The 16,254-nt window shown below is 40.3% G+C and overlaps 1 protein-coding gene across 1 annotated transcript; it reads right to left on the reverse strand.

Annotated features, from left to right (window-relative positions):
• Positions 1-3,106: 3,106 nt before the first annotated feature.
• LOC117294602 (dopamine receptor 1-like) lies at positions 3,107-6,562 on the reverse strand. The gene has a single exon (XM_033777088.1). The coding sequence runs from the start codon at positions 5,962-5,964 to the stop codon at positions 4,600-4,602; it is 1,365 nt and encodes a 454-aa protein (XP_033632979.1). The 5' UTR covers positions 5,965-6,562; the 3' UTR covers positions 3,107-4,599.
• Positions 6,563-16,254: the final 9,692 nt, after the last annotated feature.

Raw genomic sequence — 16,254 nt, forward strand, 5'->3', positions numbered from 1 at the left:
CTTTACCAATCCTGAATAATACCTTTAAACACACAGTCGCATTAGGTCACGTCTGCAGAACTGCCACAGACAGGTTCGCATACAATTTCTACGAATCAGGTTATACGCTTTTAGACCCACTCTTTAAATTGTCATCATTCTCAACGCTACCACCTGAACACATCCTTGAATGTTTAAAGGGAATCATACGTCAATGTTTTGCAATCCTTTTGCCTCTGCTTCGGTAAAGGTTAAGATTTAAGTTTTGTACGTCACACTTTGAACATGGCTACTGGGACCAGATCCCAGAATTTCGGAAAGGCACCCTGCAGCAGCAACCCCTTTCCCCTATTATCTCATTAATTTCTCCTTTATCATTCTTATCATTCCATCTATATACACGCCAAACAGTACATGGAAGAAACGCACCAATTCACATAATTCGCATCCCTATCTGGAGATGTCCAACATTCATTCCCTCATGCCTCTTCATTTACATTCTTCCAATCCACGCAAATACCCTTGTGGTACAACCCTCTCCTTGGATCTCCCGTGGAGACCGTTTGCTCTACTGCCATCTATTGGACCCTCAGACTGGCCCTCCTGGCACCGATCACTCAGTCCCCTCGATCCCTCATACATACATCAAGCTCACTAATGCCCTCCCACCCTCAATCATTGGTTTGTGAAAAGGTTGACGTATGAAGAATGTTGACTTGCTTGTCTTCTGTCTCCATGATGTAGTAAATAAAATAAAAAGACACCGACTGTACACAGTATTCAAAATCATGTTATTTACAGGTATAATTCATCTGATCATGACTACAACGTCATTAGTGCATGTTGTATTATGCATAATATTTCGGTATTTCGGAGCTCCTGACCACTGAAGAGTGGTCTTCAAAGAATTTGTTTGGCAAAAATAAACGTTCATTAATATTTAAAACTAACTAATTTATCATTATGAGTATGGGTATATGAAGTTGCAATAAATTGCCCTATTTTCAGTTTGTTTTGTCGCCGGGGAGTTTTTTTGTTTGATTGTTTTTTATCATCATTATCATCATCAATAATGTACAATACCGTTAAACCAACCACTCACATTTCCACAAATTTCGAAACACAAACTGAAACATTCAAGCATAGCAAACTCAGTGTTTCAACCTACGTACACACTCGCTTTACTCCTTTAAATAAGCACGTTGTCCATGACTTGTAATACACAAATGGGAAAGGTGAACTAGTAACTCTCAACTTTTTTGTCTATTCCAAAACCGTTCCGGGCCGGGACTGACCTGACGAAAAGTGCCCGTTTAAGAGCCAGCAATTTCCGTTCGGTTTTTTTTTTTTTTTTTGGGGGGGGGGGGCGGGGGTCAAGTAAACCCGGAATCATCTCTGACTCGAACACCATGGCCCAATTTTCCAAAGCGCATAATGTAGCTTAGCACATACAAAATTATGCTCACCGGAAAAAAGGTTAGCATGCTAAGAACCAAGTACAATCTGTGTCTGGTCTATTGCTTAGCAGAAAGTTGCTAAGCAGCTCTACGCAACTTGGCCCCGGTCAGTGCAACCCTGAGAACGGTTCACTCTCCCCCATGACTCTGCCACTGGGAACCCTTCACATGGTCCATTCGGGACCTTCGTTTACTCAACAAACACCAATTCACTTTTAATTTACTCAATGAATAATTCAAGTAATGGGGAGTGATAACTTCCCAGCAAACGTACTCTTAAGTAGGGATTAAAGCCAGACCCGTCAACACAATTATTTGCCTCCGACTGATCAGATGTCAGAATAGTTTTTAGATTGAAGTGTCCCTCAAGGACCAATCGGAGCGCTAAAGGCGGTTCAAAATGTTTAATTGTTGGACTTTTATATTTTAAGAGAATCATAACGCTTGTAAGGATGCCTTTTATAAATCAGAATAAAAAGCCACTTCTACTGGCGAATGGCACAATCAGTTCAAGATCTATTCAAGACGGCTGTACAACCCATCACGTACAATCTTATACATGAGATCAGATTCAAAAGCCCCTTTTGTGTTTGAAGAAGAAAATCTCAGTTGGTCATACATTTTGTAAAAGAGACAAAATCTTAAGTGGAGATAAGCAGAGAATATGACCAGCAATTAGTCTGCGATTTTGTCCAATTATACAAGCACAACACGGACTTACGTATGTCGTCGTTGTTTGGATGAAAACAAGCTTCGTAGCGGGGTGTCGTTGCTACTAGTTACCGGTATGTCGCAAGGTAATTCATAACCCTCATTCCTATTGATCTGTTTTCGGAATATGGTTATCTTTGAGATTGCATCTTTTTTTTGCTTCTTATTTTATAAGAAACACCGGGAGACAAGTGGTGTTCCTCTGCAAGAAAATCCCAATGGCTCTTTCAAAACCAATACAAGACAACAAAAAATGGAAACAAAATATGTTAGGTATTGAGTAATCAACGCAATACTCAGCTGGCCGTGCCATCATTTTAACATGAGCGAAAAACTAAAAATAGTCATTGCTATTAAAAATAGTCATTTCCCACTCCACTTGACTTTTTACACAAAATTTCCAGATTAATAACTACCATACTTCTAACAGCAAACAACAAGAACGCAGCATTTTGAGATTTGTTTTCCTCCAAACGCTTGAAGCAATCTCGATTCATGTGTCAATACAGTGGATTACATTTCATAAGCAACATCATTGGTTTTTTTTGTAATTTTTTTCCAACATACTTGACAGTTGACTTTGAAAACAAGTGTTTTTACCCCAATAAGAAAGCCGCGTGTTTACAATACAACCATGCATAAACATTAGAGTTATTTCTTCTGTTTGTCCCGTAGTCGCTAAATGGCATTCAGGTTGGCCTCGGGGTTTATACCCTGCCTTTCATCTCCGTCGACCCCGGTTCGAACCCTCATCTTAGACCGAAGCCTCGTATTAGTCCCTATAAGGTTCTAGTTGTGGTCCAACCCACATCTTAAACTCAAGATTTATTACAATTCTTTCTACTTTGTGGCCCAATGGTTACAGTTCAAATCTTTTAGGGATTTCACTATCAACAGATTTATATTTAAAAAAAAAATGATAATAACAATAACAACAACATCAGGATTAGTAACTGTGTATTTTTGTTTCAGTGATGTGGATTTTTTTCCTTAAAAAATTACCCTTTGTCATTATAATTTTTTGTTAAAATCGCGTTTTGGCATTCATGGTTTACTTATTGATTGCTTTCACATTGATCAAGGCGAGACTCAATTTTATTCACAACATTGCGTGGGTATTAGAGAGCCCAACATTTGCATTATTGTTTTTTGTTTCAATTAGTGCGGTTTGCAATTGAGTTACGACTATAAAAAAAAACATGCAACGCATGCATCGAACGAAGACACTAACAATCAGGTCAGATTCATTTGCAATTTGTCTTGATAAGAGTCGGATGTTTTTCGATTAAGACACCCCGCCTTATTAGATCACTGTGTATCCGTTAACTAATTAGTCCATGTATCTAATTAAATAAGTTAACCACCGATGAATTATACTGTCAAAACGGTTTGTCATCTACATACAACGCGATACTCCAGAGGTAATTAGTGTTTTCGTGCCGAGATGTTTTATGAATGATGTTTAAGTATATAAAATATCAATTAGAAATCGCGAAACCGTGCATTCGGTTGAATTAATTGACCAGCTTAAACTCATGAATGAATAACTAATCTTCGCTAATTGCGGGTGTAATCATTAAATAATTGTACAGTTTGTTTAAAACACTGGTCTGGTTGAGCAATCTTAGATGTGTGGTATATCAATGATCATTCGTGTATATACATGTACACCAGCTTTTAATATTAAAAAACTCAGGATACAACCAAAGTGAACATTTCACCAATGCGTTTTGAAGGAAAAGGAGCATTTGAATTCAGGCATGCTCGTATTGAGGCCATCATGATTTGCCGGTGAAAAAGGGAGAGAGTTGGTGGCCCTGTCTTGTAAATTGGCAGGTATTCGACATATTTATAAGGAAAATTCGTCATACAACCAAAAGTAGCATAGAGGGCATTTTCATCAAACGTGTTTTTGCACCCTTGCAGCGTTTTTACCAAAACAGTGATATCTAAATGAAGGTTAAAGACTTGCATTTTGTTTCCACTTTCATAAGGTCCCAATGTTTTAGATAATGAGTGAATGACAAAACTTAATTCAACATTGAAGCCCTTTTTAAAAACAAACCAAATAAATGTTATTTTCAAAACATTTTGCAAATTCTTTGTTTGCAAGAACCTGACTCATTTTGGCTCAACGTCTTCAAAGTATTCTTAGACTTACCAATTTGTAATTTAAATCTTACATACTTCATGGCTGTTAAAAAAGGCTGTTGGTAATGCTAAATCATTCGTTTCTAGCCCGCAAAAAATACTAAGCCACTTTACATTTTTGCTGTTTACACTTTTGCTTACACACTCGTGACAAACAACGCATACCAGTCACCCATCGCTTGTTACATAGAAAACTAAAACATTACTCTAAAAAGATACTCTTGATACAAAATAATGCTTCCCACCACCAGCTTCAATACTTTGTCATATGTTAAGTGTACAGTAAATAGTAAACGGCTTGTCAGCATGATGTGATTCTATCGAAGATGTAATCCACTCTGGGAAGGCTCGACACGGGAGCTACCTGCGTTTCCGGGTCGATCTGGGGAGTAGGTGCTGCTCGCCTCCCATTGGTGTACGCCACGCTGCTTTCAATACTGCTTCTAGGACTGTTGGAGTTCAATAAGCCAGCCTTTCTTTCTCTGATCTTCCTCATGATGAAGTTCAATCCGAGGATTCGTTTAAAGGCCTCCCGGAAGTCCCGATTAAAGATGCTGTATATGATGGGGTTGAGCGTGGAGTTGAGATACCCTAGCCACGTTAGGGTGGCGAGGAGAGCAGGTGAGGGATCGCACTTGTCACACAACGGTGTAATGATGTTCAGGGAGAAAAAAGGTACCCAGCAGATTAAAAATACCCCCATGATTATTCCGAGTGTCACAGCTGCCTTGTGGTCCGAGGCAGCTTGGTTGCCGTGACAGGACGAGTCCGGATTGTCGATCTTACCCAGTCTGCCCATCCGGGCGTTCCGTACCCGCTCCCTCACCGCGCTGAAGATCCGGGTGTAGATGGCGATCATTACCACACACGGCACAAAGAAACTGATCGTAGAGGACACCACTGCATACGTCGGGTTCAAATCCAGCATGCAGATGTAGGCATTACTTGCGACCAGTACGTCATCAGGGACGGGTGCTGGGGTACTTGGCGAAACAGCCGGTCCACCAAAACCCTTATGAAGGCCGAGTTGTATCGGTAAAAATGACACCAAAGCAGACATAATCCAAACAACACCTATTGCAATCACAGCGCGTTTGTTAGTTATCCATCGATAATAAGCAAATGGTTTCTTAATATGGAGATACCGATCCACACTGATGGCGCATATATTCAGAATGGACGCAGTGCTAAACATCACGTCAAACGAGATCCAAACATCGCAAAACTCGGGACCAAAAGCCCAATAACCAAGCAGATCATTAGCCATGCCAAACGTCATGACAAGTATCGACACAAGAAGGTCCGCCATCGCTAACGACACGATGAATGAGTTACCCGTCTTTCGGAGTTTATCCTCGGTGGCTACAGCAACACACACCAATACATTGCCGACGATGGATAGAATGATCAAAGTTGAAAGTACAAGAGCAATGGCTACCGTCTCTGCGACGGTGAGGTGGGGGCCCACCTCCACAGTGGACGAGTCATTGCTTCCAGCGTCCAAGCTATAGCCCCCACCACCGGTAGTAGCCGCATCAGACACGACGTCCCCTTCTTCTAGATTATATCCTACGTTGCCTCGCATGGAGTGGTTTGAAAGACCACCACTTCTCTCCCCGGACACCAACGCCTTCAGAATTGGCGAATACGAGGCGCGGAGTTGCATGTTTCGCCAGCAAAACAGCGAAAACAAGAATTGTGTTTTCACACGACTTTTCCTGGCTACCTTAGTGCATCTAAATTGTTCTTGTTTGCGATCGTTTCCGTTTTTACCGGTTGTATAAATCACTGTAAAAGGTGCCGTGGCTTGTGTTTCAGTTCATTTTGTCTATTTGCCATGGTTGACATTTGCTGACATCAATGTCAAATAATATCCCCACAACAAAATAATCCTCGGCAGGTGCAAACTATTTCAAACTCGTCCATATCGGTTTCCCACCGAATCGTAAAACGAATCGGAAAACAGAAATCAAATAAAGGGACACCGCGATGTTTTTGAAGAATATCAGAGTTTGACCACCCGGTTCATCCTACGGGGTTTCCGTATGTGCATTTCCTCCATAACACGCCAATTGTGACACCTGGTGTTGCTTCCCCTTCGCATGGCGTGGTATATAAAAAGCCTACTTCATCGTGCAATCATTTCCTATCTTTCCATCAATCCTTCGATTCCAACAACCAAGAGTCGAACACCACTCTAAAATCACCAGCTGTGGAGTCACCATGGGTATAGTCTGGTTGTTTGACTCACCACCGCCTCTCACCGTTCCATCTACAGTGTGTAAATGGTGAAAGAGTCTTCGCGTGTGCAGGATAGGATGTGTTTCCCCCACATCATCACGTTGTCTGTCTGTGATCATCACGTGTAGGCGATGAGCAACATTGGTCCCGCCCACCTCACTGCTGATCAATCTGTTCTGCCATCCACAGCCATTCAACGTGCAACGTAATCAATGCTGTACAATGCATGCCTTCAGAGAGCTTGACATGCCGATACTTGGTTAACTAAGCACAACAAGGGATTTAATATCAGCCTTTTTCGCCTGATGACACTTTGACAATAACATCACAGACGAAACTGAGCACCAAAGGTCTGTTGCTTTGTGATGAGATTCGGTCTGGGCGATTTGGAACTCGCCCCAAAACACACACTTGAGTAAACGTCTGACGATGTTGGTATAATAATATTTCAAATGGAACAAGTCGACGGTTCCGCATAATATCAGCCGTATGCAGTTATGCAAGTAAACACCAATCTCTGAAAGGTGCCGCTTATAGATAGAGGTATACATTGCAGCGCGGCCGTTTGTGGTTTAGCCCAATGGAAAACATTCTCGAATTATTCATGACTTGAGCTTTTCAAATATTACATTTTAAGATTTGTTTTGCTCCATTCAATGATACCATACATTAGTTTCAAGACTAAAGTGATAAAGCACTTGCTTTGCACAGACAAAGATTGCTTAGCGGAAAAAGGTTACCAGCCAAATAATATAAGTTTACATTGCTGCGTCTGGTGCCCTACTAAATTTATGCTTAGCAAATACATTTGTCAAGCAATTCGTTTTCTTCTGCTTAACAGCTTTACGAAATTGGGCTGTGATATCTTTGTGTTAAGGTTATCAGTGTCAACGGATACACACGCTTACTTTACCCAATCCCAACCCCTTTAGGAACCCCCCAACCCCTAGGTCTGCGTCTGCTTTAAGTCCATCGGAAGCACGACAACATGTGTTCCCATGTTCTCATATCGATCATTCCTCTCTAAAAAAACTCAAGCTCTCTATAAAACAGGTTAAATAAAAAAAAACATTATATAAAATCCCGAGGACATCCAACATCTCCTCTTCGCTCGGCTCAATATTTTAATGGCCCCAAGACCTCAGGAAGGTGGTAAATAATTCTCAGGTATTTTCTAAACACACGCGGTATCGATCTCGTTTCTCAAATTGAGATGTTATTAGAATGACTCGTGTTGAGGAAGGGCGTCACATTTTGTTTTCCATACAAAGGAGTGTTGATGATATTCAGTCTGACACACGTTATAGATGTTCCATCCATATCAATTAAATTCAGACAACTTATCATAGAAGTTATGTTAGGAAACAAGACAATTATTTCCCAGTGTGCAAGCACACAGAACTATATCCCAATTTGCAAAAAGATAAAGGTATGATAGAGAATAACGAGTATAATTGTAAATATTTTTAAGGAAAGTATACCCATTTTGTAACCACCTCATTTTTTGTTATCCTATGTAACTGCAGATATAACAAACTATACAAATTCCAAAGGTTGTAGCGTTTTTGAGATGTCGCCGAAAATCTTTAGCGGTTTAGTTCAAGCAGGAAGAATAATTGGTCATTGGCATCAGAGAAACGTTTCTGGCAGTAACGTTTCTCGAAATCAATATTTTTTTTGGATAAACACTTACATAATTATTTTTCCATAACATTACTTCGAAGTGAAATAACTCTCAGAATGTTTATACTACCTCAAAAGGAGTGGTTACAAATTATACATTTTCTAATAAGAACCACCTCAACCCACCTTTTTCTCAGATTTGTTCATAGTTTTTACTCAATACAGTCCAAACAAACACTCATACCTAGTCAAGTTATTCCGAGGACGACTTAGCCAATGAACTTATCTTAATTGCTAAGTAAAATGTGATGACACGTCGCCCAACAAAAACACTTATGTGACAGTGTGGGGGCTTTTCCTAACATAACGTTAAGTGTTTTGTGAAATAGGTGATAGGACTTGAAGTCTGGTTCCTTGACGTATACAGAGAGAGCATTCGGATTGAACAATCTCATCAACACGTACGTTCCATGTAATTACTAACCCTTGAACCACACACACAAGCCGTCAATTTAAAGAGGTGATCAGGAGATGGCCTCGTTTCGTCCGGAATTCCCACTGCTACACTCGATGGGCCCGTTTCACAGAAAGCTGCCGATCAAAGAGGACGTTGTGAATAAGCCCGGATGCAAATCTCCCCAAGCCTCCGCTACAGACAATAATTGAACTACATCTTCCATCTATAGAGTGGATCATTCTCCATATCTTAATTGATTCATGGGGGCAGTGGGGGAGCTAGCTAGCCAACATCCCTACATGCTTTTTGTGTTTATTAAAAATTCTGAGATTCACCCTTTCCATTTTCCTGAAGAAATCAGTTAATGAAGGGAACAAGCACAAATGCTCTGGTGTTTATTAAATTCCCCGGATCACCTCACGCAGAGTAGAGACACCGACTGTGGTTTTCTAGGTTGATGACAACAAAGTTATTTTCCCGCTGGTTTGTCAAAAAGAAACACGCGGTGGGCTAAGGGAGTCATTAAATTTACGAATGGTCGGCGCGTTGTTATCAATAAATAATTAAGCCAGAGATTCTGGCCTCTGGAGGCAAAGTGTCTATTGTGTATAGCGCACATACTCACTGGATTTTACCCAAAGGCCGGACGTAACTACAAGAAAGGAGATACCGGGAAAAGCGTTGCAACGTAGTCTCCCCCCCCCCTCTCTCTCTCTCTCTTTCAAGAATGGACTTGGCAGTGTTACAGAACAAAAACCCTAGCTGGGTAAAAAAAACAAAAGCTGCCGGCAAGGTTTGTTGATATCTTGTCCCTTGTCTTGGTTCCGGATACCTCCAAGGTCCCAGCGATTCAAAGATGTTTTCCCCCAAAAGACTCGTAGATGAAGTGTGAATCGGAAATCCCCGGAGTGTTTAAGTTCTATTACACATAATACACTAATCTCATTAATGTTTGTTTTACTTGTGTGTGTTAAGATATATTCAGTGCCATCTCCAGTCGTGAGAAGAAAAAAACCCATGATATTATCCTCAACAAACACAAGAGCAAGGACGTATACAACACGAAATGAACTTGAACCCAATGCACTCCGTTGTCTATAGCCACCATGCAGGACGAGCGCTCTGTGTGATGAAAAGTTATGATTTGTCTTGCACAAGAACGCAAGTGTCCGGAACAGGACTCGAACCCAACACTCCATTGGCTAATTCCTCAGAACAAACAGTTTGTGAGATAAGAAACAAATGCGTGTCTTGTACAATTCAAGAGTCACGAAAGGGACTGGAATCCCCATTCTACATTGGCTCATTTATCAGGACAAGCATTCTGTGCGATGACAAACTATTATGTGTCTTGCACAAAGATTCAAGTATCACGTACGAGACTCTCACCCCGTACACTCCGTTGGTTTCCACAAGGACGAGCAGTCTGTGTGACGGAATACAAATGTATGTCTTGCTCAAGGACGTAATTGTCACAAACAGGACTCGAACCTAACACACCGATAACTCACCCACAAGAACGAGCATTCTTAGTGAATTAAACATAAGTGTCTTCTTGCAGGACACCGGTGACACCATAAAGGGAGTCGAACCCAAAACTCAGATGGCTCAGCCAAAAATACACGTCACAAATGTATAAATCGTAGAATACCCTGGAATAAAGGCTCAAGCTAAATAACGCAAAAAATGGTCTAGATGGCTCTTTCGATATTATCAAAGTAAGATAACAAGCATTTTTACCGTCCAGTTGTTAAAAACAACAATTACGTGGATTTCTCTCTAAGATCTTGGAAACTTCAAAAGAAAGAACTGCAGGTTGGGTTTAACGCCATGCTCATTTTATGCAAGACTATTATACATTGAATTCCCCGTAAGGTTTTTGTTCTAACCGATATGCGAGTAGTAAAGTGTTGCGCGTGGCTCTCTCGTCTATAGCAGAATCGATTCTCGCTCAGGGGTTCGAAACCGATACCCGAAGATACACGGCTACTGTGTGGTCAATCAATCTCTTGTGTCACTAATTGGGTTTCAAACCTGGGTACGTTTTAAGAAACCTGCTCGAATCCACGCTCTCGCACTGTGTATAAATTTCATGAAGGTTTTTCAGTCTTTTATTTATCTTCAAACTCCACAAGTACCTCTGTCAAGATATTTCATGAAATGTTTATTTATGGTATAGAGAGTGCGTCAATGCTGACAACTTTGAATATCTAAGTCAAATATTGTTTTAATGTATGAAATATGTATTTGTTGCACGATAGCAGTTTTTTCAATTAAAATATTGATAATTGCAATGGCAAATTAAAAGGCGTACGCCATTATGGATAAAACATGCGAATCATACGGTTAAACATTTGTAACTGTATAATAAATTATGGCTAGGTAGAAACTCTCTCTTCGATGCAGAGACAGTTTTACCTCTTAAACCTAGCGAGGTAGAAAATGTTTAGTGTTAATAATATTTATTTGTATATTTCTCGTAATCAAAAAGCAACACACCGTAACCAGAAGATCTGATGATTAATGTATTTTCAAATACAATTTGAATTCACCACTTTGGAGGGTGTTTGTTTGTTTGTTTGTTTGTTTTGGTGTTGTGTGGTACACTCTGTTTTTTTATGTACTTTTCTCAATTGCTATGTATTGTACTGTTTGTTTAAAGAGCTATAGAGAGAACGCTGAATCTTCGGCTTTCCTTTCTAAATATTTTAAAAGCAGTTAATAATTTCAAAAAAGTATTTTACAGTTTAGGTTTCCATAATAATTGCGAAACTAAAAGCATCAAACCATGGTATAACACATAATTAAGTAATGGTATTACGCTAATATCACTTGATTAAATATTTAAATATCATTATTTCTGTATACGCTATGGCGGCAACGGGTCTACGGTTACCTCTTGTTATTTAAGACTGGTTTGTATACAATTACCTTATGTAAACATACGTTGTATCATTGTTACATTTCAATAGATAGTATATAAGCATCAATACTCATCCATACTTTTGTTGACAGTAATTATGTGGTATGTAGAACATCAGCCCAGTTTCCTTTGTGCTCGTTATAAATAATTCCATGTGACCCAGAAATGAAGTGTTTGAATAGCAAACATCAATTAAATGGAGACTGTAATAGCAGGGCCCAATATTTCATGCGGTCGCTGTTACAGATTGACGTCATCAGAGGGCGATAGTACACAACTTCATGTCAACTAGAGCAAGACCGAACATAAACCATATCACTACTGTCTTATATCCGTCAGGTGAGAGACGGGCACCGGTCATACAAACCCGATGGTTTGTCTATAGATAAAACTGAACTGACGTAAGCTTTAAGTGGTTTAGGATTGGTCCAAAAGTCAAAAGGCAACTAGATAGCTTTAGGCCACTGGCCACTGTCCAAATAATGACTGGATCGTAATTTGTTGGCTGGTTGTCGTGGCAGCTGCGTCCTTTATCGTACGGCCACAATCCTGCAGGTTTTAAACGGCCGTTGGACCATGTCGCCTACTCTATTTCCTTATTCGTAAATATTCAAACTTGAAATGACATTCCATGTATAGACAACAAAACCACCACACACAAAAGGGTATTTGAAACGATCGCTAAACCGTGCCGGCCATTTCAAGGACCCTAGATCGAAAAAGAATGTTTGTTTTCCGATTCCGATGTAACCTATTCCTAGAATAATGTGCTCATAAGGTAGGTCTGCTGCCACCAAGGCCAGACAAGCCTCTCCAAAAACAACTGTGTGTAGCCTATGAGGGCGCACTTCCAGAATGACAAGGATATAAACGTGCAATGCATCCTTGATGTATGCAATCACGTGACCTGTTCCACCAATGACACAGATGGTTGTGTTCTTAAGTAGCTGTCAAAATACACTTTTAATGGGGTAAGATTTTGCCACCTTGAGTCTGATTGCGTGTAGGACTGGAGTCAGGGCGCTCGTATTGTACGGGTTCCGAAACCTTTTGGTGTGATTTGTTTACGCCAGGGTTCCCTTATTTCACGCCAAGGTATCTAAATGATTTAAAAGAAAATTCTACTTACCATGGCCTTGGTGGGGAAGGATGAAGGTCCACTTTGGTTTCTCTTCTGATTGACATTTCAGGACGTGGGCTTAATGGGCTCGGTGTTTTCTGCACTAAAAGAAGAGGGCGCACTTTCAGCTCTTCGCTTGTCGGTTTGGTGACGTCGTACGGCACATCGTCTGCACTGTGAAGAGGGCCCTCAACGTTCATGCACATCAATGCTTTCCAAGAGCATTGACCCTAGACTGGTCCCGTCCTTACCGCAAGGATAACGCTTTGTGTATATACATGTACGTCGGGTTTAACTGCGAATCTCCAGGACCATGAAAGCCATAAGCAATGATGTGAGGTCAAACGTGTTTATGGACGTGGGCTCAAAACGACAGCAGATCTGTGGCGTATTTCACGAGCCTTGAAGTGTGACGTCAGATGTTCAGGCAACGTTGACCTCTACACTGACCCCTCATGTCGGTCTCGATAGAGGACGATTTGTTCGGCCACATGTACGAGTTGTTGTTCATGTTGAAGGCTGGTTGTAGTTTGATGAACTCAGATTTCACACAATACCTGTTCATAAAAAAATATCATGAAATAGTTGTGTATATCACAGGGTGCCGAATTAAGGCACTGTTGCGATAACAAATACTTCGACATAGTTTATATGCGTGTGTCACTTCTTATCAAACGACTTGAACTATCATCAATTGTCCTTTGATCCAATATTTCTCAATACAATCTATTAAAATTGACCTACAATTATTGTTACTGTGCCCACACACAAACAGAAACTCAATCAATCGTAAAGCAACAACCGCGAAAACTCACTGCCCCCGGGAACGAAACTCAAAACCTACTAAAAACGGTATTTTGTTAAGTCCGATATTGCCACACACGATTTATTTGCAAATGGGGTCCACTCCCGGCCATTTCACCTTGGGTAAAAACACTTTACAACACTTTTTTGTTTAAAGTTTGCGTACCCCCCACTCCCCGGACATTTTGTTTACAACAATCCTTCTAAACGACTGACCCAGACTTTCAATTTTCGTATGAAGAAACCTTGACACAGTTTCTCTTACATTTGACAAAGCCCCTCCAAAGAACCCCGGCCTCCAATTCCAAAGGGGAGAGAGTGATTGGTTTGTAAGCCACGTTTATGACACCGTGTGTAAGCTTTACACCTCTGCTCTCAGGGCCACTAGATACACCGGTATGGTTTTCCAAACGTATTCGACCCACTGGTGTGCAGTTTTGTTTACTTCACACGAAAACCAAAGAATATTTTTGAATGGTTACACATTTCGAAAAATGCGCGGGACAGGCACATTCTATTTTACAAAAGTTTTTTATATTTTTATTCACCTTTCTTCGTTTAACTGATCCTTGCTACAGTTTACTGATTTCCGTATAATAACCAAAGTTTGCCCAACTTTGGAAACTGACGTAAAACAATGTGATGTCAAGTATTAGGAATTACCCTCCAAAATAGAATCTTTGTCTTCTAGATTTTCGAAGAAATTTGGCAGAACCTCACCCAATTTTCCTATAACAAAAGGTTCCAACCACTATGAGCGCACAAAACTGATGACCAAAGTTAATAGGTATGTCCATATGTTCCCAAACACAAGGGTAACAACAATATTATTGTCAAATTATTAAGAAAGGTCAACTGAAAATTTAGTTTTGGTAAATTCTAAGAAAATCCCCCATCGTCTTCAGGGATTGTCCACAACCTTCTGGTCAATTATTCTATGGGTCATGGAAAAGTTTAGTATCCATTAAGGACTGCTAGTCCCAAGTCGTGACCTTAACAGTGACGTTGTGGGTCAAGTTTGAAAGTTGAACATTCAAGGAGAACAAGGAAAAGATACTTTGTCAGAGAAATCTTAATGCACACCACTCCAGGAGGTGAGGAATATAAGACATTCATAAACTGACCAATAGTAACGATATTTCAAACTCACATTGTATAAATATTCCGTGAAACCGTAAATTAACCAATCAGTGATTGTTCTAGCGTCAGTGACCAACAAAATTAAGGCTTTATAAGGGGGTTTCACCGAAGATCAGGAGGCATTCCGGATTGATGATTTGTGCTAAAACTTATAGCCGAGTGGGAAAATCGTGGTCATCATATAGCCCCAATATCTTGAGGTGAGTTTTGATCTACAGGTGATTGTTTTACATTGGTAACTTATTGTTTAAGATGTTCTCCTGGTTGCATCTCTTTTTGGACATTCCCATGTGGTATGGATTTAGTGCAGAAAACTGTGCTCTGTGTATACAGAGTTTATGCGTTTGGAATGCTTGCCATGATTTTTGGTAAATAGAGCTGATAATCATAACATTAACGAAGTGCTAATAATATGCGATGGCGTGAGTGGCTTATACATGCGGTCATCCAGGGCCCTATAAGACGATGAGTTTGTTCCTTTTTGAATTCTGAGAGTTTCTTGTTATCGTTTGGAGTGACATTTTAGTTTGAACCGAGCCCAAACGCACCGCTACAAGCGTTATGATGTCTTAGAAAGTTGAGCGTTAGCTGTTTGTACTTTTGCCAGCCAATTGGTATAAAGTTCGAGGCTGTGATGTCGCTAATGTGTATAATATAGACCTGTTAAGGGTTCGCGGTGACACGTTGTATTCTTTCTCTAAGATTAATTCTGATAAGAGCCTTGGGATTACTCGACGGTTCGACTAGTAACTTCTTGGCCGTCATCAAGGGAGAAATGTATAGGATTCCAATTATCTCACTGCCCACGCAATTGAAACGTTTAAACCACTCACAAATAAATAAAATAATGATATTGAATCTGACAGAAAATTGAGAAAACATGTGAATTAAAACATGACCCGGGGTGACTATTAAGGTTAAATTCGGCCTACCGAAACGAGTCGCTAACCGCTTTGATGGCTGTTGAATTCTTTAGGGATGGCAAAACATGCACGTACGCATGGTTTATTAGGCCCTCACAATGCGGCCTTGGGAAAGTTGTTGATGAAAAAGCGGTCTGGTTGAACGGGTCAGCGAGAAGAATACAGAGTGGTTAAAATTATTACCAAATATGGAAGGAAGTCCGTGCATCAAGTTTTGTTTGTTGATTCGTCGAAACGACCAAACAAGCTTTAAAAACGGCATGATGTGACCCCCCACCCCCTAAAAAAAACACCAACAAAAACCCGAGACCATCAGGTAGCAACAACAGGTGTGAACTATACCTGGGGAAGCGTTTAAGGTTGTACTGGATGATCGAAGGTGACAATGATTAAATATGTTCACGGGACTGACCTAGAGGTGAAAGGTTCTGATTGTGGTGTCTGTGTGTCTTTTTGACATCTTCACAAACTTGTCCTCCAGTTACGTGACCAACTATGCTAATGAAGATGGTCAAAGGTAACTTCATACACAGAAGCCATGTTTGGATTTTCTTTTATGCTGGCTACGGAGCTGAATATAAAGTTTTGAAATTAGTTTTAATAATAATATAAATGTATACCGCGCTTAATACTGAGTTTTGTCCTTTTTATGTTCCTTTTTGGACGGGAAGACATGGTCAAATTTCGGCCACGTCGGGGCATCTTTTGATTGCAAAAGTAAATAT

This window comes from Asterias rubens, chromosome 9 (assembly GCF_902459465.1).
Source record: "Asterias rubens chromosome 9, eAstRub1.3, whole genome shotgun sequence".
Lineage (NCBI taxonomy): Eukaryota > Metazoa > Echinodermata > Asteroidea > Forcipulatida > Asteriidae > Asterias > Asterias rubens.